Source organism: Lepidochelys kempii, chromosome 14 (genome assembly GCF_965140265.1).
Source record: "Lepidochelys kempii isolate rLepKem1 chromosome 14, rLepKem1.hap2, whole genome shotgun sequence".
NCBI classification, from domain to species: Eukaryota; Metazoa; Chordata; order Testudines; family Cheloniidae; genus Lepidochelys; species Lepidochelys kempii.
In genome coordinates, this window is record NC_133269.1 from 8309914 (window position 1) to 8333498 (window position 23585).

Here is a 23585-nt window from a genome sequence, read left to right on the forward strand (position 1 = left end):
CCACAGTTACAGCACCCCAGCAACATAGAAATGATGAGAGGGAAACAGCAACTTGTGCCGGGGACACTTGTACCAGGGTGAAATCCTGGCCCCACTGAAATCGATGGCAAAACTCCCACTGACTTCTGTGCAGCCAGGATTTCACCCTGTGCCACAAGGGAGCGAGCTCCAGGCTGGTTCTGAACATGTCAGGGTGGGCTGGGGAAGGGGACTGACTGTCTTTATTGGAAAAAAAGTCTATTTTTATCTGGGATGCTGTAACTATCTTTATTTGAAAAATAGATTTTAAACCCAAGTCGGGCAGGAATAGGCAGTGGTTAGGAAACCTCTCCTACCGAGCTTATTTTTTGTTTCTTTTCCCTTGAGATGATCACTTGAGATGAGTTTTACTGTTCATAAATTATTAGTACAACATTTCCAAAGATCTCAGTCTCTCTCATATTAAAAGTGGTTTCAGAGAATGTGAGGGTTGGCAGGAAGCTGGATAAACTTTTCATTCATTTTAAGCTTAATTAAAGTTAATGCAACTTCAAACATGTATTGGGGTGAAGTGGTGAACCCTGCAGCTCTAAATTGAAGTCATAAAGACCTACATATCTGGGCCAAATTCTTGTCTCCTTTACATTGGTGTAAATACAGTGAAACTGTTGAAGTCAGAGGAGTTACTCCAGAATGACACTGGTGTAAGTGAGAGCAAAATTAGGCTCATGACTGACCAAATATCACCTCCACGTTCCCGCACACTGTCTTTTTCACTCACTTTGGAAGACATCATCTCTCTTTAGGATCTGAACCGTTATCTTAAACTTGTGAAAATGAATAAGAACAGACTATATTTAGACAGTGCTTTTATATCCTGTAAGACCCCAGAGCACCTTACAGACTAATGGGCCCGGTTCTGCTCTTGCGTAAATCACCCCAGTCACCCCAGTGTAAATCCCCATGTCAGTGAGATCAGAATCAAGCCTTCCCTCTACAGGAATCACTCCAATGGGTGCAGCCATTCTGCACTGAAAACAAGAAGAAGGTTTTAGACAATGAAGTGGAGAGTAAATTTTCCAGATGAAGCTACGGAAGTTTTTAGGCAGGTGGAAGGTGATTACTCCAGGCTAGTCCAGCTCTTCACAACACTCTCTCTCTCTGCATGCATCTCTCTGGAGAGCATATGATGTAGTTAACCACACAAAGATCAAGGGACTATAATGAAGTGGCAACAAGAGCAAAGCCTGGGTGGTTTGTGATGTAATGCGGGTTTTGCACTGTGGGCACAACCTTGTGCAGTTTTTCTTCATCATTGTTCTTAAAAATCAGTTACATTGCAGCACAGATTTACAAACCTGTGGCTAAATCATCCTTTTTTTGGGCTCTTCCCATACAGAGACAAGAAACTCCCGATAAAAGCACTAATATATATGCTATAGGGAACAATCCTTCATTGGCCAGGGATGGACAAGTAACCCAACAGGTCTTTCCCTTGATTTACTTCTATAATAAAGGCTAGTTTAGGGCATAGGCTTGTGTCAGGGCTTCAGCCTTTGGAGTCATGTGACTACACCAGATTCTGAGCTTTTGTAATGGGGTAGGAAGATGCTGAGGGGATATTATGTACAGCTCTATTATGTTCTCTTTCTTCTTGCACCTCAGCTTAACTCTCTGCTGAAGCACAGGCCAGATTTCTCTCTTTTCAGGACTTTTCTGAAAGTATTACGCAGAGTTAAACCTCAGAGCTATTGCATGCAAAACCCTGGTAAATAAGTGTTAATCGTTCCCAGTATGAGACAGTACCATACAGTTTCTCAGTAAATAACCATTTAATGCACACACAAAACATTACAAATCATCCTGTACATTGCAAGTATTATTTGGAATACTTATGAATACCGTAAATACAAGCTATTAGGCAGCAAATCTGTTGGTATTCTTCATACAGATTTCCCCCTTTGCTGCTGTTACATATATATTTTAACATAACATATACACTTCAGTGCCTTGCTACATACATATAAACAGATTCTCCAATTTCTCAGTCTCAACAATGTGTATTGACTCTTCAGAGCTCATGAACAAAGACAGTTCCTTTCCAAACACTTCAGAACTGAGTCAGCAAACAGTCTGGGGCCTCCACAGTTGACTGGACCTCAGTTGCTTGTGAAACAGAAATCTGTAGCCTGTATCCGAAGTGGTACATGTATTGGGATCGGCATATAAAATGTCCATTCCCTGGACTTCTAGAAGGCACTAGCTTTTCCTTGTGAGCCCAGTTAAATCAGGTCTGAATGTACAAACCCTCTCTGACTGAGCTCTGCCCGGTCCTCTCTTTAACTGAGATAGAATCTCAATTTCAAGCCGTTAATTAATGGCTAAATATAAGTCCTGTAGCCTCCCCGCTCTCTGTCTAGATCCATGATACACACAGCAGTGGACCAAACATTATCCTAATGGAGAGCTTTTCTACTAAGGAAAGCTAGAATAGCACTTACCTATATCCAAAATGGGACAGGTATTGGGACGCAGCTCTCACAGCAGACACATCTGCATGCATCAGCCACTGAGTCCACAGGACTGTCTACAACTCCTATATTTATTACTTTCCTTACCTGCTGTGCTCTGATTGGCTGAGCTTTCAGAGGATGAATGGCTGTGACCTGCCAAGTCGCTAGCCTACAATGAAAACCTTCATAAACAGCATCCAGTAACTGCCATTCCCTACTTTTGGATGTTCTGGTCCCTTCTAGCTGAGTTGCTCGGCCTGGTCTTCTACACATCTGCAGAGATACAAAGTATTCATATCTCCTCCCCATTGCTTCTCTGCCTTTCTTTGGACTTCAGAGCAAATGCTGCAGTATAAAGCATGTGGGTTACATTTCCATTTAAAAAAAAAGTTTCTAGCCCTCATGGCAGTGAAGAAAAGCTTGAAAATGTGACCTGGAGGCGCAGAGTTTCCATCTGATCATTCCTTCAGAGGATAGGTTTTATCTCTCTGAGGGACAGGAAAAAAAATTCAAATTCTGCAAGAACCCCGAGAGGCTGAATGGAGGCCCTGTGCAGCTCTTTCAGACCCCCTGGTTCCCATAGTGACATAGTCAGCTGAGAGGAGCAATGGGTTCATAAAGACAGACACCTTCAGATGGGCCATTTGGGTTTGGTTCAGGTTTGCCCCAGTAAGCCCAGCTGCACATGAAGGGCTGTCGTGTGGCTTTTAGTCACAGCTTTGCATTGGAAGTAGTGCAGCTTTGTGCCTCACGGTGTTTCTAGGCCTCAAGGGGGAGCATGCCTGCTGCTACACCTGTTCAGGCCATGTAGCACACTCTTCCCTTGGTGGCTGGCCAGCTCCACTGCCTGGTGCAAGAGAGGGGGATTGGATCTATGACCTTGATTCCGCCCTGCCCTTCCCCCTCTAGTGCCCTTAGTGGTGCTGGCAGGAAATGCTCCTTAAACTCCCCATTTCCCCTCCCCTACCACCATTCTTATTTATTTCTCTCTGGGAGATAAGTTGTCCAGGGTAGCAGCATCTTAACAGAGCAGAGATGAAGGTGGAAGGTGTTCATGGCTGTCATCAACTGGTTCTTTGATCTATCAGTGTAAATTTTTAATTGTGAGAGTAATTAACTATTGGAACAATTCAATGAGGGTTGTGGTGCATTCTCCATCACTGACAGTTTTCAATCAAGATTGAATGTTTTTCTAAAAGATCTGTCCTAGGAATTATTTTGGGAACGTTCTATGGCCCGTGTTTATACAGGAGATCAGACTAGATGATCACAAGCTGGCTTTAGAATCTATGAATCTATAGACAATTACAGAGATGGTTGAAGCTGCTGGGTCTGCTAGCCAGAGGCCCCCATTTCCCCCTTGTGGTTTTCTGATGTTCACCAAAATCAAGAGTTCTGTCCACTGATGCCCAGAACATTCCCTGACATTTTGGAATTGATTGGCTGTGGGGTTCGAAAGTTGTTGCATTACAGACAGAGAAAAGTCATCAAGTTGAGCGTAAGACATTGCTTCACTTGGCCAACCTCACTTCACTCAGCCAAACACCTTGTCTATAAGGCCCAGTCCTAGGATATGCTCTTCAATGGGAGTCAAAGGCACTTTGCTCCTTGCAGAATCTGACTTCATTGCCAAGAAAACATGTATGTGACCATATAAGAAAGCACAAAGCCTGAAAAGTGAGAGATGGCCAGACTGAGCATTGACATGAAATGACTGCTGCCCCTTAGCTTTTGTGCTAAGATTTAAGGGAATATGCCTCAGCCACTCTAGCAAAGAGCAGGATTAACTCTGACAATCCAAAAATAGTTTCCAAGGCTTCAGGATTAATGTTCATGAGGAGTATAGAGAGGTACAGTGCACTGATGAAGCCTCCAGCAGCTCATTGGATTTTCTGCAGAAGGTCCCGCAATGAGTAATGAAACTAGCTAAAATACTGTTCCCTTTTGTTCCCCAGCTTCCTGAATAGGTTACAAAGGGCAAAGGAACCCTTTTCTCTAGCCTTCTGCCCAACAGTTTTATTGCAAACCACTGTAATCCCTTCATCCACCTCAGATGTACAGTAATCGCTATGAACAGATTATTTTTACAGCCCTATCCATAGATTGACTGCAAAATGCCATATGTGTTTGACTCTGTCCCTTTAAGGCTTTGGCAGTGGTTTTGGCTTGCTTACATTTTATCCTGTTCCTGTAAGTGTTTCTTATTGCTATGACAACACTAATCAATCATCATGCTAAAAATAGCCTTTCATTTTCAAGAGAGTGTCTGTAGTGAATTGAAAATCCAACTGTGGTATGTATTTTCCATATACTGCTTTCACTTCCCCCTTCTTTAATCTGGGAATACTCACGCTTAAATCTGGTAATTACTCTTACAGAGAGATGCATTTGTTTCACTAATTGCTCTCTTCCGCTGTGAAATCTCCCCATGGCCTCAGAAAGCAAAATCTTAATGAATTTCAACTTTCTGTGCATTGCGTTCTCCCTACACACCTGATTGTAAATATCATGAGTTTGCAGGACGCTTGAGATAGTCAACGTGAGTTTATAATGCACTTTCCGTGGATTTGATAGCCATGATATATAAGTCAGCTATCAAGACAGTTGTACAGAAAAGAAACTTAGGACTAAGGGTCATAAAAGACAAGGGGAATCCTGCAAATTTAGAGATGTTCTGCAGAATTTAAGATTTAATGAAAAAATGAATTAAAAATATGGTAGCCTGGAATTGCTACTTGTTTTTTCTCTCAGAGGCACTTTGCAAACCTTAGAGATGTTGAAATGGAAAATTGGAAATGGAATTGCCCCATACGTTCCTGTGCATGCCTTGTGTATCAATCAGCTGCCAGGTTTGTGCTGGAATACATCCCCGAGGGAGGCAGGGCAGGAAGGAGTGGTGCCTTGAAGAGTAATTCACTCAAAAAACATTTCCGAGCTTTCACTTTTGTGTCTGATTTTAATTCTTGCCTAATTCTTGTTCTTTAAGGGAAAAAAATTCTTTGTGCGTGATGAATAAGAAAGCCTTTTGAGTGCTGCATAAACAGTTCCCTGGTGCTGCCAGAGCTCTGTGCCAATTACTCAGAGAGCATCTGATGAGTCACAAAATACATTCTGTGACTTGTACAAAAATTTGGACCTTGCCTAAGTGTTGCTGAAAGCCAGTGCTACTACAACAGCAGCTGCCAATAAATTAAATGATTTTAAGGTATATTTGCAATCCAGTAACTGTAGGTGGATTTTAGTATTTTGGGGGCTTTTTTAAGTTCCCATGACCATTTTTCGTTTCAGCCAAAATTGTTACAGCCCCAGTGCTACACATGCATTTAGATTAGAACCTGGTGGCTGGGCAGGACCTATGGCTTCCTAGTTTCTTTCCCATTATACCATATGAGGCAAATGGCACTCAAATTCTCAGTCTGTAATCTTCCCTTAATGTTTCTTCGGGGGAAACAAGCTGACAGGTGACAAAGACATAGTTCTTGAAGCTCTCATCCCACACACGCAGTTGCTGAAGCTAATTTTTCAGGAGAATGCTGGGATTCCACGGGGATTTTCTTTTCTTTTAAGACTTGGTATTTCGCGAACGCATTATTTATCAAAGGGATGTCCTAGCTCATTGAGGCTTATGGGAGCAAAGGTTGTGAGGTTTTTTTTGTTTTGTTTTGTTTGGGGGGGGGGAGAGAATGGTTTAATAAATGCCACCATTACACACAGGCCCCCCAGGAAGCTGGGGCTGCAGGGCACAGGCCTTCCCCTCTGGTGGGGTCCCCACCAGGCAGGTAGCTGGGGTGGGAAGGACATGGGGCAGGGCAGCAGGTGGCAGTGACAAGGCCAGGGGAAGGCGAGGGCCCCACGGGCAGGGCCTAGGCCAACACACCACACCACATTTTCCCACTTAAGATTGAAGGTTTATTTCTGCCCCCCCCCCCCCGATGGGCACATGCAGACAGCAGCCGCCCCCCTTCCCAGAGTCCTTTCCCAGGCCTATCAGGTGAGCGGCTGTGTCCAAGGGAGAGGACATTAAATAAGAGTAATGCATCATGAGGAGTGGGCTGTACCCATCTGTCTGTCCAGCTGAACATACATTCCTGTCCTGGGAGGGGCTGCGTGGCGGCTGGGTGGCCAAGGCCCGCAGAGCAGCAGGCTCCGATCCAGTGCTTACTTGGGGGGCCGGTGCACGATTTTTCTGCTCTTTAGTACAGACCACTTGTGGCACTTCAGGTAGTAGACAAGGGGCACCAGGAGGCCAACCATGATCAGCATCTTCATTCCCAGGCGTTTGCGGTGATTGTGCTCCGGCTCTGCTGCCCACCTCAGGAAAGTGCACACGTCTTTTGCTGTATGGGACATGGTGACTGGGGTCCTTAGGCGTCAACGAATGGCCTCCTTCCAGGCACCCCCTTGAGGCCTAAGGGCAGCCCTGCATGTGGCCCCTCAGGGCTTCCTCAATAAACTCAAATAAGAGGCTTTAACAAGGCCTGCTGGGGGTCTGGTGTATTAACTTAAAATTCAAAATTAAACACACAAAATCTTCCCTCCAGCCTTAAACTGGGCACAGCCTCAAACTCCCTGGGTGTCTGAGGGCTTCTCTGTGTTAGCCAGCTACTCCCGGCCCTTCCTAGCTGGGGCGACTCCCTGGGTTTCAGGGTCAGTGGTGCTGGCTCAAAGTAGCAATAACAGCACCCCCACTATGTAAATTGTTCCAGCACCCCTATTGCAGCCTTTCTCACTCACTCCTGAGCCTCTTCCCTTTTCCTGCAGCTTCCTGCTGCTCTTTGGGGAATCACTTGATCCAGCTCAGGTGTGCCTCTTGAGTAATCAGGTTTAGCACCAGGCCCTCCAGCCTTCATAGGTATGTCTACACAGCATGTTGAAGTGATCAGGAGAAAGCCCCCCAGCCCAGGTCTGCCGTGCTGGTGCTCTAAAAATAATTGTATAACGTCAGAGCCCAAGCTGCAGCCCAAGCCGCATCTTCAAAGCACTGTCTACTCAGCCATTTTCAGAGTGCTAGCATGAGCCCCTCCAGCCCAAGTCTGCAGACCTGGGCTGGGAGGCTCACTCGCGCTGGGTCCAAAATGCTCTGTAGCCATACCCTAAGAGGCACGCCACCCTGCTACACTTGCTAAAACAGCTTTAGTGAAATATACCAGTCTTTCTATGCCAGCCTATTGCTTCTCAGGAAGGCAATCAAACAGGATAGCTAGTGGCAAAATACGGCATGATGAAGAGACATTAAATGTAGTCAGGGTTCGACCTACAGGGAGAAAATAAGTGGTGCTGTTCTCCCTATCTTTTCTCAGTACTGATGCCAACATGAGATGGCACTCGTTCTAGATTGTGCAAATCGTTATAATGTTGTCGCTCTCCTTTCTCGTGTGCTTTGATCCTCAATGCAGTAGTTTAAAACACTGAAATTTAGGCTGGTAGTTCCAAATGCGTTCAGCGTTGACCTACCTCTGCTCCCACTGAAATCAAGAAGACCACCATTGACTTGGATGGGGGCAGAGTTAGGCCAACACTGAGCATTTTGAAAATACCACACTTAAATGACAATCAGTAGACTGGTTTCAGAGTAACAGCCGTGTTAGTCTGTATTCGCAAAAAGAAAAGGAGTACTTGTGGCACCTTAGAGACTAACCAATTTATTTGAGCATAAGCTTTCATGAGCTACAGCTCACTTCATCGGATGCATACTGTGGAAACTGTAGAAGATATTATTATATACACACAAAGCATGAAAAAATACCTCCTTCCACCCCACTCTCCTGCTGGCAATAGCTTATCTAAAGTGATCGCTCTCCTTACAATGTGTATGATAATCAAGTTGGGCCATTTCCAGCACAAATCCAGGTTTTCTCACAACCCCCCCACACACACACACAAACCCACTCTCCTGCTGGTAATAGCTTATCTAAAGTGACCATTCTCCTTACAATGTGTATGATAATCAAGGTGGGCCATTTCCAGCACAAATCCAGGGTTTAACAAGAACGTCTTGGGGGGGGTTAGGAAAAAACAAGGGGAAATAGGTTACCTTGCATAATGACTTAGCTACTCCCAGTCTCTATTCAAGCCTAAGTTAATTGTATCCAATTTGGAAATGAATTCCAATTCAACAGTTTCTCGCTGGAGTCTGGATTTGAAGTTTTTTTGTTGAAGAATTGCAACCTTCATGTCTGTAATCGCATGACCAGAGAGATTGAAGTGTTCTCGGACTGGTTTATGAATGTTATAATTCTTGACATCTGATTTGTGTCCATTTATTCTTTTACGTAGAGACTGTTCAGTTTGACCAAGTACATGGCAGAGGGGCATTGCTGGCACATGATGGCATATATATAACATTGGTGGATGTGCAGGTGAACGAGCCTCTGATAGTGTGGCTGATGTTATTAGGCCCTGTGATGGTGTCCCCTGAATAGATATGTGGGCACAGTTGGCAACGGGCTTTGTTGCAAGGATAGGTTCCTGGGTTAGTGGTTCTGTTGTGTGGTATGTGGTTGCTGGTGAGTATTTGCTTCAGGTTGGGGGGCTGTCTGTAGGCAAGGACTGGCCTATCTCCCAGGATTTGTGAGAGTGTTGCGTCATCCTTCAGGATAGGTTGTAGATTCTTAATAATGCGTTGGAGGGGTTTTAGTTGGGGGCTGAAGGTGACGGCTAGTGGCGTTCTGTTATTTTCTTTGTTAGGCCTGTCCTGTAGTAGGTGACTTCTGGGAACTCATCTGGCTCTATCAATCTGTTTCTTCACTTCTGCAGGTGGGAATTGTAGTTGTAAGAATGCTTGATAGAGATCTTGTAGGTGTTTGTCTCTGTCTGAGGGGTTGGAGCAAATGCGGTTGTATCGCAGAGCTTGGCTGTAGACGATGAATCATGTGGTGTGGTCAGGGTGAAAGCTGGAGGCATGTAGGTAGGAATAGCGGTCAGTAGGTTTCTGGTATAGGGTGGTGTTTATGTGACCATCGTTTATTAGCACTGTAGTGTCCAGGAAGTGGATCTCTTGTGTGGACTGGACCAGGCTGAGGTTGATGGTGGGATGGAAATTGTTCAAATGATGGTAGAATTCCTCAAGGGCTTCTTTTCCATGGGTCCAGATGATGAAGATGTCATCAATGTAGCGCAAGTAGAGTAGGGGCATTAGGGGACGAGAGCTGAGGAAGCGTTGTTCTAAGTTAGCCATAAAAATGTTGGCATACTGTGGGGCTATGTGGGTACCCATAGCAGTGCCGCTGATCTGAAGGTATACATTGTCCCCAAATGTAAAATAGTTATGGGTAAGGACAAAGTCACAAAGTTCAGCCACCAGGTTAGCCGTGACATTATCAGGGATAGTATTTTTGACGGCTTGTAGTCCATCTTTGTGTGGAATGTTGGTGTAGAGGGCTTCTACATCCATAGTGGCCAGGATGGTGTTATCAGGGAGATCACCGATGGATTGTAGTTTCCTCAGGAAGTCAGTGGTGTCTCGAAGGTAGCTGGGAGTGCTGGTAGCGTAGGGCCTGAGGAGGGAGTCTACATAGCCAGACAATCCTGCTGTCATGGTGTCAAAGCCTGAGATGATGGGGCGCCCAGGATTTCCAGGTTTATGGATCTTGGGTAGTAGATAGAATATCCCAGGTCAGGGTTCCAGGGGTGTGTCTGTGCGGATTTGATCTTGTGCTTTTTCAGGGAGTTTCTTGAGCAAATGGTGTAGTTTCTTTTGGTAACTCTCAGTGGGATCAGAGGGTAATGGCTTGTAGAAAGTGGTGTTGGAGAGCTGCCGAGCAGCCTCTTGTTCATATTCCAACCTATTCATGATGACAACAGCACCTCCTTTGTCAGCTTTTTTGATTATGATGTCAGAGTTGTTTCTGAGGCTGTGGATGGCATTGTGTTCCGCACGGCTGAGGTTATGGGGCAAGTGATGCTGCTTTTCCACAATTTCAGCCCGTGCACGTCGGCGGAAGCACTCTATGTAGAAGTCCAGTCTTCTGTTTCGACCTTCAGGAGGAGTCCACCTAGAATCCTTCTTTTTGTAGTGTTGGTAGGGAGGTCTCTGTGGATTAGTATGTTATTCAGAGGTATGTTGGAAATATTCCTTGAGTTGGAGACGTCGACAATAGGATTCTAGGTCACCACAGAACTGTATCATGTTCGTGGGGTTGGAGGGGCAGAAGGAGAGGCCCTGAAATAGGACAGCTGCTTCTGCTGGGCTGGGAGTATAGTTGGATAGGTTAACAATATTGCTGGGTGGGTTGAGGGAACCATTGCTGTGGCCCCTTGTGGCATGTAGTAGTTTAGAAAGTTTAGTGTCCCTTTTCTTTTGTAGAGAAGCAAAGTGTGTGTTGTAAATGGCTTGTCTAGTTTTAGTAAAGTCCAGCCACGAGGAAGTTTGTGTGGAAGGTTCTTCAACAAAAAAACTTCAAATCCAGACTCCAGCGAGAATCTGTTGAATTGGAATTCATTTCCAAATTGGATACAATTAATTTAGGCTTGAATAGAGACTGGGAGTGGCTAAGTCATTATGCAAGGTAACCTATTTCCCCTTGTTTTTTCCTAACCCTCGCCCCTCCTCAGACGTTCTTGTTAAACCCTGGATTTGTGCTGGAAATGGCCCACTTTGATTATCATACACATTGTAAGGAGAGTGGTCACTTTAGATAAGCTATTACCAGCAGGAGAGTGGGTTTGTGTTTGGGGGGGGGGGGTTGTGAGAAAACCTGGATTTGTGCTGGAAATGGCCCAACTTGATTATCATACACATTGTAAGGAGAGCGATCACTTTAGATAAGCTATTGCCAGCAGGAGAGTGGGGTGGGAGGAGGTATTTTTTCATGCTTTGTGTGTATATAATAAGATCTTCTACAGTTTCCACAGTATGCATCCGATGAAATGAGCTGTAGCTCACGAAAGCTTATGCTCAAATAAATTGGTTAGTCTCTAAGGTGCTACAAGTACTCCTTTTCTTTTTGCAAATCAGTAGACTGCAGAGTTACTGCCCCATTGAAATGAGCGGGAGGAGGGCACACCTTTCATAGCTAATGTTTCAGGCTGTCTGCAGACTCAGGCAGAGCATCTCTCCATTAGTTACATATGAATAGTATTTTGGAAAAATGTCTTTGTATCCTGGGGTTTGGACTTTAAGGAGAGTCTAGACTCGGGAGCACAGGAAACAACCACCTCATTAAAGTAATGGTTTGTCAAGCTGCTGCAAGCTGGTGCAATTCAATCTGGAGCATGTAAAATGGCTGGGCTCTGTGTTAAGAAGCATCCTGATCTGCCTCATTGCTGACAGACAGTTGCTTAGCTGATAATATCTGATATTTATGGGTAGAGAGGAAAAGTGAAAACTGATATGGACTTTTTTCCAAACTGCAATGATGTTGTGGAGATTATCATCTAAACAGACTTGTCAGAAGAAGAATCATAGAATATCAGGGTTGGAAAGGACCTCCGGAGGTTATCTAGTCCAACCCCCTGCTCAAAGCAGGACCAATCCCCAACTAAATCATCCCAGCCCGGGCTTTGTCAAGCCTGACCTTAAAAACCTCAAAGGAAGGAGATTCCACCACCTCCCTAGGTAACGCATTCCAGTGTTTCACCACCCTCTTCATAAAAAAGTTTTTCCTAATATCCAACCTAAACCTCCCCCACTGCAACTTGAGACCATTACTCCTCGTTCTGTCATCTGCTACCACTGAGAACAGTCTAGATCCATCCTCTTTGGAACCCCCTTTCAGGTAGTTGAAAGCAGCGATCAAATCCCCCCTCATTCTTCTCTTCTGCAGACTAAACAATCCCTGTTCCCTCAGGCTCTCCTCATAAGTCATGTGTTCCAGTCCCCTAATCATTTTTGTTGCCCTCTGCTGGACGTTTTCCAATTTTTCCACATCCTTCTTGTAGTGTGGGGCCCAAAACTGGACACAGTACTCCAGATGAGGCCTCACCAATGTCGAATAGAGGGGAACGATCACATCCCTCGATCTGCTGGCAATGCCCCTACTTATAAATCCCAAAATGCCATTGGCCTTCTTGGCAACAAGGGCACACTGTTGACTCATATCCAGCTTCTCATCCACTGTAACCCCTAGGTCCTTTTCTGCCAAACTGCTGCCTAGCCATTCGGTCCTTAGTCTGTAGCGGTGCATGGGATTCTTCCGTCCTAAGTGCAGAACTCTGCACTTGTCCTTGTTGAAACTCATCAGATTTCTTTTGGTCCAATCCTCTAATTTGTCTAGGTCCCTCTGTATCCTATCCCTACCCTCCAGCGTATCCACCTCTCCTCCCAGTTTAGTGTCTTCTGCAAACTTGCTGAGGGTGCAATCCACACCATCCTCCAAATCATTAATGAAGATATTGAACAAAACTGGCCCCAGGACCGACCCTTGGGGCACTCCACTTGATACCAGCTGCCAACTAGACATGGAGCCATTGATCACTACCCGTTGAGCCCGATGATCTAGCCAACTTTCTATCCACCTTATAGTCCATTCATCCAGCCCATACTTCTTTAACTTGCTGGCAAGAATACTGTGGGAGACCGTATCAAAAGCTTTGCTAAAGTCAAGGAACAACACGTCCACTGCTTTCCCCTCATCCACAGAGCCAGTTATCTCGTCATAGAAGGCAACTAGATTAGTCAGGCATGACTTGCCCTTGGTGAATCCATGCTGACTGTTCCTGATCACTTTCCTCTCCTCTAAGTGCTTCAGAATTGATTCCTTGAGGACCTGCTCCATGATTTTTCCAGGGACTGAGGTGAGGCTGACTGGCCTGTAGTTCCCAAGATCATCCTCCTTCCCTTTTTAAAAGATGGACACTACATTAGCCTTTTTCCAGTTGTCCGGGACCTCCCCCGATCGCCATGAGTTTTCAAAGATAATGGCCAATGGCTCTGCAATCTCATCCGCCAACTCCTTCAGCACTCTCGGATGCAGCACATCCGGCCCCATGGACTTGTGCTTGTCCAGCTTTTCTAAATAGTCCCGAACCACTTCTTTCTCCACACAGGGCTGGTCACCTCCTCCCCATGCTGTGCTGCCCAGTGCAGCAGTCTGGGAGCTGACCTTGTTCGTGAAAACAGTGGCAAAAAAAGCACTGAGTACATTAGCTTTTTCCACATCCTGTGTCACTAGGTTTCCTCCCTCCTTCAGTAAGGGGCCCACACTTTCCTTGGCTTTCTTCTTGTTGCTAACATACCTGAAGAAACCCTTCTTGTTATTCTTAACATCTCTTGCTAGCTGCAACTCCAGGTATGATTTGGCCTTCCTGATTTCACTCCTGCATGCCCGAGCAATATTTTTATACTCTTCCGTGGTCATTTGTCCAATCTTCCACTTCTTGTAAGCTTCTTTTTTGTGTTTAAGATCAGCAAGGATTTCACTGTTAAGCCAAGCTGGTTGCCTGCCATATTTACTGTTCATAGAATCATAGAACACCAGGATTGGAAGGGACCTCAGGAGGTCATCTAGTCCAACTCCCTGCTGAAAACAGGACCAATCCCCAATTTTCTGCCCCAGATCCCTAAATGGCCCCCTCAAGGATTGAACTCACAACCCTGGGTTTAGCAGGCCAATGGTCAAACCTGTCTGTATACACAGCAGTGAGCATTTCCTAGGCCCCTATCACAGGTGACTTTTAAAATACTTGAGGTGAATTTTACCCTTGGGCAGAAGGACAAAGCATCACTTAAGCAGGACTTAAATTTGGGGTTTGCCATTTACTAAGAAGCTTGCTATAGTGTCACTTGATTTATCCAGTACTCTTGTTATATAAAATAGGGTCATGCCCCAGATGTCTATATATTTAAAAATCCTCTCAGTTATCCATGTTTATTCAGGAGTCATAATTGTACTGAATTATGAGTTATAATTGAACTGCAGTTTTGCTTTACCCCACTAAGGCAGAGAGAATGATTTTGATTGCTATCCTCTGTTAACTGTGAGGTTGCGGTGATTTCAGGGGCATGTCTACACTGAAGTCATGGGGTGTGGTTGCAACTCCAGTAGATATACCCAAGATAGCTTTAATCTCTACCTACATGTACACGAGCTGCAATCATAGGATGATTGCAGTGCAGATGTACCCAACAGCAACAGTTTCAATAAGTGAAGAAAAAAGGTATTTATATTGTGGAAAATATGTTCCATCCAACACCTCCAGGGACTTGACAGTCAGATCATAGCACACGGATACTTTCGCTGGTTCAAGGGAAGAGGAATCAGTGGGTGGGTGGCTGGGGGGTGGGTGTTTGTCTGCATAGCAACCAGAAGCAGAAAAGTGAATGTGAAAAACTACTGCTGCCAACAAGAGGGTTTTCAGTGACAACCTAGCAATGAAGGTTAAAATGGCAACACCACTTCCTGTGGCAAGCAGGGTAATTGGGGATATGGGAGCAGCACCAGTACGCCTGTGGGAGCAGCTGCACTGTCCGTGGCCATTAGAGCCAGAGTGATAAGAGTAATTTACATAACTGTTGAGGTTTTGGACAAAGCACCAGACTTGTACTGTGTAATTTAAGAAACCAGCTTTGTGGCTTCACAAATTGGCCAGACCTGGATCTTGTCTGCTCAGACAGTACATGCTTTGATTACTCTCCACCAACTGGCAGCTCATATATTTCATCTACAACTTCTGCTGTTTGCTAGATTTGATTTTTACTTGGTTTTGTTTTCTTAAAAGTTGTGTAAAAGAGAGAATTAAATCTGCATGCTCGGACCAGAAGAGCTGGGGTCTAAAACACATTAACAGACGATGACACAGAGCAATAGCCTGAAGACATGTGTGCAGAACACCAATCAACTGTGTTTTCCTATCAAATCCTCCAAACATTTAGCAACCATGAAGCAACCACTTTTTAAAAAAATTTGGTGACATTTTTGGTGAACCCAATAATTCAAAACTAAACACTGACCCCCAGTAAAGGCAGGCATAACCAGACTCCACCCACACAAAACCACACTTGCCAGGAGCCATCTCTAAAATGCAACAAGTTGCAACTGCTCTCATCTCTTACATGGTGCTTCCCAGCAGAAGTCTCAGCATGCAGAGTTCCAGCTTGAATCTAGCTGGAGCATTAGGTGCTCAGACCTGTAGTCTCTACAGGCTACACACCATCCTATTAAAAATCACAGCTGCCGTGGGCAGCAGCAGAACTCTATATGCCATGTTTTGGCCACCTTATTTTCTAGGTTTCAGAGTAACAGCCGTCCTTTTCTTATTTTCTAGCTGTTCCAAAAATTCTGCACGGCAAGATGTATGTGATGAGTCTCTATTTCTTTTTTATTTAAAAAATCTGCAGTATATAACCTACTTTCTGTAGCAGTTTGCTTTATCCATCATCCACTTGCCCACGCACACAAAACAGCTAGTGTAAAACAGAAAGCATACCCTCTATGTTGGGTTCTTTACTGTTTATAATCTGAATCCTTCTGGAACCATCAAATGTTGCTTAGGGCACAAACAGGACTCTGCTGTCCTTCCCTATCCTGGGCCACTCTTTGCATGTTCTCTCTGTTGTTAAGTCCCATATTCCCCCCCCACCCCCCAGCTTAGTACTATTTGACAGAGAGGTTCTTTCAGTCAGCCCCTTTTACACGTTCCTCTAGCTACCCAATAGCACACCTGCCACAACAGATGCTCTGGCTTCATTCTTAACATGTCCCAGATATTTCCATCTTCTTTTGTGGATAACTTCAGAGATAAGCTATTGAACTCGGTCATGAATCTCAGCATTTGTGATATATATTTGCTTCTGAAGGTATTTTAGACATCTGTCTGTACCTCTGATGGATTTCCAGCTTTCACATCCATATATGAAAGTGGAAAGAAAACTGTTTGTAATGGATTGAAAAAAATATTGAAATCTCTTTCATGCTCAGACCAGCTAGCAACTAATCAGCAAAGCATCCTGCGGGTCTTGTGTTGTCCATCTGCTCTGTCTTTTCATCTTCCTGCTTTTACGTGTAATAGCCTTCCCAGTGGGCACTAGCAATCACACACAAACTTGTCATGGTAGTTCTTTCCCACAACCCTAACAAGCAATCTGATGCCTTCCCCCACATGAGAGCATGCACTGTGCCGTGCTGTGGTGGGGTTTGTGTAGCCCAGCGAAAGTGGGCAGCCCAGTCATAACATGTTGAATAGATCTGTAATGCAGAAGATGGAAAAAACAACCCTTTTGCTTGACCCTCTTTCAGTTATGAGTTATGAGTTATGAGTTATAACTCTTTCAGGAGTTATGACTGAAGCTCTGCAGCTGCCTTGAGAACTTGGGGAAATAAAATAGGGATGTTTTTGGCAGATTGGAAGACCTGGGACAGGACGAAAACGTCCTGTATGTTGGAATCAGCTGAGACTCCGCTAGTCAAAGCTAAGTTGGAAGGCTGTCTGGGTTTCTGATCCGTTAGCCTGCGTTGCATTAGCTCCAGCTCTGTCTGGTTGCTTATGAATAATCAATACACTCACCTAGCCTTCTGAGGTGTGTGCCTACCAAGTAACACATGGCCCCAAAGATATGGGTAATTAGAACCGACTGGGCCATCTCTGAAGCTGTTCCATCCTCCATTGCACACACCACTGATTTTTTTCTTGTACCACATTTATCACTGGTCTACTATTAATATCATAAATAAGGTGCATAGTTCATGGCCTAGATATTTTCATAGCTGGTAAGTATTGTGTTAAATGTTTGGTAAAGATTGTTCTCTAAATTCATTGCAGGGCCCTGTTCTGGCACAAACATCTCACTCTTTTTTGCGTAAAGGTTTGAGTGGTCCATGCTTATTGCTCAGCTGCTGCTAATGAATAGTAGGTGTTCTGTGGCCAAAATTAGAGGCTCAATCAATGGCTTCTTTTCATAATGTCCAGGGAATAGAAAACAGTAATTCTCTAGTCTCAGGAAGAACCTACTTCCCCTTTCAGCTTTGCTCCACAGCAGCTGGCTCTCCAAGCTATCTCCCTTCCTGTTGCGGGAACCAAAATCAACTCTGATGAAATCCAAATTTGGACCAGTAGCAATGTGAGCACTGAAGCATCAAACTTTCTTCATTGTGTAACCTCAGTACATAATGTTTGAAATAGTCACAAGCAGTTCAAAGACTCTTTGCCATCGGGCATCAATTAAATGTCTTGCAAAGAACTGGCACGTCAGTGTCGCTGACAGTTAATGCAAGAAAAGACTTGATGCCTTTATATTAAAGTGGCTGAACTAATATCATTCAAGGATTGCTGGCCATTGACTCTGGTTGCTTAAGTATAGTGGAAAAAAATTGATTTGGGAGCAAGAGTGTGAAACGCTAAAGAGAAGATGTTTGAAATAGTCTCTAAAGTGAAACTGTGATGTCTAGCACTGCAAATTGCACTCTTAGGAAACCAAATGAATGAAACAATCCACAGAGAAAGAAAGCCAGTCTTGTATAAAGTAACACTAGTGGATATGCACCAGTGTTAGAGCAAAATTTGATATGAAGAGTATGTGCCAACTCCCTCAAGTCAGTGGAGTTGTATGGGTCTAATTGAGAATTTGCCCATATGAGCATAGGGGCATCAGATTCTCTTCTTGATCGATAGGAAAAACATTTGAATGTTTGTAATTTTTCTTGCACTATATGGGTGGGTTGATGTGATGGTGTGTTTGGTTGGATGCCAAAATTAAGAAAATTTCCAGGGAAAATCAAAATGAGATAACTTAAAAACTTGCATCATACTGGAATTAGAAAATAACTGCATGATCAAGCATCCTCAGCATTTTGATCAGGGACTGCAGGCAGTGGAATTTCCATAGACTTTGTGCATAGAGCAGATAGGCATTGCTCTGGAAATGGTAGTCATCCAAGGAAAAGCTCTATAGAACAACGGCTCAAAAGTTCTGAAAAATATAGCGATACTTAAGACAGAGAGCAGTGGAGGAACATTCAGAATATAGCCACTGTTATGTATCAAATATACACTGATTGCTATAACTAGTTGTCCCACAATTCTATTAGTTTAGTTATAACTTTGTTTTAGTCCTCAACTTTGGGATAGAATCAATATATCCTTTCAAAATCATTTTAAAAAAACCTTTGCAATTGTGGATTTTTAGTGATTTTGATTCAATTTCTTGCAATAATCAAGAAAAAATAGGAAAGCTGCTAGAAAACAGGATTTATTGAGCAAGTGACCTGATGAAGCAATTGACATTTTAAATTGATCTGGACACATTTTGCTTTCTTTGCAGTGCTCATTTTTGCCTAAATTCTCCATTCACATAGAAACAAAATATGAGGACAACAAAGGAAGCAATGACAATGTAAGTATGATCTTTTTTGAAAAATAAATGTTTAAACCCATGCAAGGACATTGTTAATCATGAAATATTCCTGGGGCTTGCATGGCTTGCAAACTGGAAAAGAATGCTCAGCAGTCCTTAATCTTTGCACCTGGATAGCCAACTCATCAGCATGAAGGGATGGACTTAGCTGACCTCTTGAGGGCCCGGTCCAGCCCTATGTTTCTATGATTCCATGAAGACTGTGCAACTTGCAAAAGAATTATGTAAAGCACTATGGTATAAAGAGTTTATGCCTCTTATCTTACCTCCAGGTTCCTCCTCTAATCTCAACATAATTCATGGGTGTGAATTTAATGCTCATGAAGGATTGTGGAGAATGAGGGAGATATCTATATCATATGTATGTAAGTTTACCTGCTTGATATTATCTGTGTCTATGTGGAGCTGAATTAAAAGGAGTTGGTAGGAAGAACAAACAAGAAACAAAATAAGGGTCAGAGATAAGGCAGCTCTGGGTAAACAACTTGAAGAGAACAATGGCTGGGCCATTAATTGGGAAGATGCTCTTCCCAGGCACCAGTCAAAAGTTACACAGCTCTTTCCTCAAGACCATAGCCGAGAAATCAAAAGGGCTGTAAACAGTAAAAAACTGTCTCTCCAAAGACAGAGCAGGTAAGTGGCCAGTAGCAACTGAAGGGGAGACACTGACATAGAGACCCTGCCAGAGGCAGAGAATGAAGGAGGTCACTCTGTCTATCCCAGCACTGAGTTGGGGGTTTCTGGGTTAAGTGCACGTTCCTAGACTTGCAAGGAAAGGGTAAAGTTTAGATAAGATTAGATGCATGTAGATTTTTGTTATTTTAACCCAGTTCTCTGATTGCTGTGAATCTTTGGGTGAATAAACAATATGCTTATTTGGAAAAAGCTGTTTTGAGTCACTTTAATCAGCTGCTGGACATAGGCTGGGAAGTTTCTGGAGGAAGGTTTCTTGCAAGTGTCAAATACACTTGGGCTGGTTGTGTTAACAGTGTTGGAAAACAGGGTGGCTGCAGCCCAATTATCCAGTCTGAGTTATTGAATTGTGGGGTTCCACCCTTGTTGAAGGAAGTAAATCCTGTCACGAGGGGTGCATTTGAGAGAGACTGCAAAAGGTCTACGACACAGGTCATCCTATAACAATGAGTTGGGTGCTAGATGGCATCTCTGGAGACTGACGTTCTTTATTTACCCACACATTGCCCCAACCCTGACCCGGTGGAACCTCCTCCAATGGTGAGAGAATAGGTCAGGCAACAAGTTCCTTGGCCTCTCTGCTAAATTGCTGAGTTGATGGGTGCATAATAATTGCAATTAGATAACTATAGTCTTGGTTTTAATCATGATTTTTGTGATGCAGACACTTTTCCATTGAAAACTGGACTGAGGCCACCAAGCAGCCATTGGATGATGATAACTTTCAGTCACTAGTTACCTGAGTCAGCCCTGGTCTACACTACGAGTTTAGGTCAAATTTAGCAGCATTAGATCGATTTAACCCTGCACCCATCCACACAAGGAAGCCATTTTTGTCGACTTAATGGGCTCTTAAAATCGATTTCTGTACTCCTCCCCGACGAGGGGATTAGCGCTGAAATCGACATCGCCGGGTCAAATTTGGGCTAGTGTGGATGCACTTTGACGGTATTGGCCTCCAGGAGCTATCCCACAGTGCTCCATTGTGACCGCTCTGGACAGCACTCTGAACTCGGATGCACTGGTCAGGTAGACAGGAAAAGCCCTACGAACTTCTGAATTTCATTTCCTGTTTGGCCAGTGTGGCGAGCTCATCAGCAGAGGTGACCATGGAGTTCCAGAATCGCAAATGAGCTCCAGCATGGACCGAACGGGAGGTACTGGATCTGATCGCTGTATGGGGAGACAAATCCATGCTATCAGAACTCCGTTCCAAAAGACGAAATGCCAAAATATTTGAAAAAATCTCCAAGGGCATGAAGGACAGAGGCTATCACGGGGACCCACGGCAGTGCCATGTGAAACTTAAGGAGCTTAGGCAAGCCTACCAAAAAACCCAAGAGGCAAACGCCCACTCGGGGTCAGAGCCCCAGGCATGCCGCTTCTATGATGGGCTGCATGCAATTCTAGGGGGTGCCCCTACCACTGCCCCACCCCTGTACATGGACTCCTGCAAAGGGGGAGTCTCATGCCACAGGCATGAGGATTTTGGGGACGAGGAAGATGATAGCACACACCAGGCAAGTGGAGAAACTGTTCTCCCTGACAGCCAGGAACTGTTTATCACCCTGGATCCAATACCCTCCCAACTCGGGCTCCCAGATCTTGAAGGCGGAGAAGGCAGCGCTGGTGAGTACACCTTTGTAAATATAATACACGGTTTAAAAGCAAGCGTGTTTAATGATTAATTTGCCCTAAAGACTTGGGATGCATTCGCAGCCAGTACAGCTATGGAAAAGTCTGTTAACATGTCTGGGGATGGGGTGGAAATCCTCCAGGGACATCTCAATGAAGCTGTCCTGGAGGTACTCCCAAAGCCTTTGCAAAAGGTTTCTGGGGAGGGCAGCCTTATTGCATCCTCCATGATAGGTCACTTTACCTCAGCAGACCAGTAGCATGTAGTCTGGAATCATTGCAAAAGAAAGCATGGCAGCGTGTGGTCCCGGTGTTTGCTGGCATTCAAGCAAGATCCGTTCTTTATCTCTCTGTGTTATCCTCAGGAGAGTGATATCGTTCATGGTCACCTGGTTGAAATAGGGGAATTTTATTAAGGGGACATCAGAGGTGGCTGTTCCTGCTGGGCTGTTTGCCTGTGGCTGAAAAGAAATCATCCCCGCTGTTAGCCACGCGGTTGGGGGAGGGGTGAAACGATCATCCCAGAGAATTGGGTGTGGGGGGGGTTAGTTGGGTTTAACCTGAAAACATCAGCCCCTCCTTTTAAATGGCCAGTATGTCTTTTTCAATTTAAATCTCCCTTTTTACTTCCCGCAGTTGCAAATGTTTCAACGCTTCAACTAGCATCTCCATCCGAGGGGCTAGTGCAGATAAGAAGGTGAAAAAAACGCACTCGCGATGAAATGTTCTCTGAGTTCATGGAGTCCACCCAAACTGAAAGAGCCCAGAAGAATGTGTGGAGGCAGACAATGGCAGAGTCCAGGAAAGCACAAAATGAATGCGATGACAGGAGGGACGCATGAGAGGATAGATGGCTGGAGCAACAGGAGTGGTGGTGGCAGCATGATGAAAGGAAGCAGGATGCAATGCTGAGGCTACTGGAGAATCAAACTGATATGCTCCAGCATATGGTTGAGGTGCAGGAAAGGCACAGACCGCCACTGCAGCCCCTGTGTAACCAACCACCCTCCTCCCCAAGTTCCATAGCCTCCTCACCCAGATGCCCAAGAATGCGGGGGGGGGGGTGTGCTCCAGGCACCCAACCACTCCACCCCAGAGGACTGCCCAAGCAACAGAAAGCTGGCATTCAATAAGTTTTGAAGTGCAGTGTGGCCTTGTCCTTCCCTCCTCCCCTCATCCACCACCCCACCCGGTGCTTCCCTCCTTCCATACCCCTCCCAGGCTACCTTGGCAGTTATCCCCCTATTTGTGTGATGAATTAATAAAGAATGCATGAATTTGAAACAACAATGACTTTATTGGCTCTGCAAGTGATGATCGAAGTGGGGAGGGGAGGACGGTTGGCTTACAGGGAAGTAGAGTGAACCAAGGGGGCGGGTTTTCATCAAGGAGAAACAAACAGAACTGTCACACCGTAGGCTGGTCAGCCATGAAACTTGTTTTCAAAGCTTCTCTGATGCGCAGCGTGCCCTGTTGTGCTCTTCTAACTGCCCTGGTGTCTGGCTGCGTGTAATCAGCGGCCAGGCAATATGCCTCAACTTCCCACCCCACCATAAACGTCTTCCCCTTACTCTCACAGATATCGTGGAGCACACAGCAAGCAGTAATAACAATGGAAATATTGGTTTTGCTGAGGTCTAACTGAGTCAGTAAACTGCACCAGCGCGCCTTTAAACGTCCAAATGCACATTCTACCACCATTCTGCACTTGCCCAGCCTATAGTTGAACAGCTCCTGACTACTGTCCAGGCTCCCTGTGTACAGTTTCATGAGCCATGCAATTAAGGGGTAGGCTGGGTCCCCCAGGATAACTATAGGCATTTCAACATCCCCAACGGTTATTTTCTGGTCTGGAAGGTAAGTCCCTTGCTGCAGCTGTTCATACAGACCAGAGTTCCTGAAGATGAGCGTCATGTACCTTTCCCAGCCATCCCACGTTGATGTTGGTGAAACATCCCTTGTGATCCACCAGTGCTTGCAGCACCATTGAAAAGTACCCCTTTCAGTTTATGTACTGGCTGCCTTGGTGGTCTGGTCCAAAGATAGGGATATGCGTTCCGTCTATCGCCCCACCACAGTTAGGGAATCCCATTGCAGCAAAGCCATCCACTGTGACCTGCACATTTCCCAGAGTCACTACCCTTGATAGCAGCAGCTCAGTGATTGCGTTGGCTATTTGGATCACAGCAGCCCCCACAGTAGATTTGCCCACTCCAAACTGATTCCCGACTGACCAGTAGTTGTCTGGCATTGAAAGGTTCCAGAGGGCTATCGCCACTCGCTTGTGAACTGTGAGGGCTGCTCTCATCTTGGTATTCTTGCGCTTCAGGGGAGGGGAAAGCAAGTCACAAAGTTCCATGAAAGTGCCCTTACGCATGAGAAAGTTTTGCAGCCACTGGGAATCATCCCGGACCTGCAACACTATGCGGTCCCACCAGTCTGTGCTTGTTTCCCAGTCCCAGAATCAGCGTTCCATG

At 44.9% G+C, this 23585-nt stretch overlaps 1 protein-coding gene across 1 annotated transcript in view; it reads left to right on the plus strand.

Annotated features, from left to right (window-relative positions):
* Positions 1–23585, plus strand: part of PITPNC1 (phosphatidylinositol transfer protein cytoplasmic 1) — a 206190-nt gene that overhangs the window by 112750 nt on the left and 69855 nt on the right. The window contains 1 exon segment of the mRNA XM_073311590.1: positions 18688–18759. Coding sequence (XP_073167691.1) covers positions 18688–18759 — 72 coding nt within the window.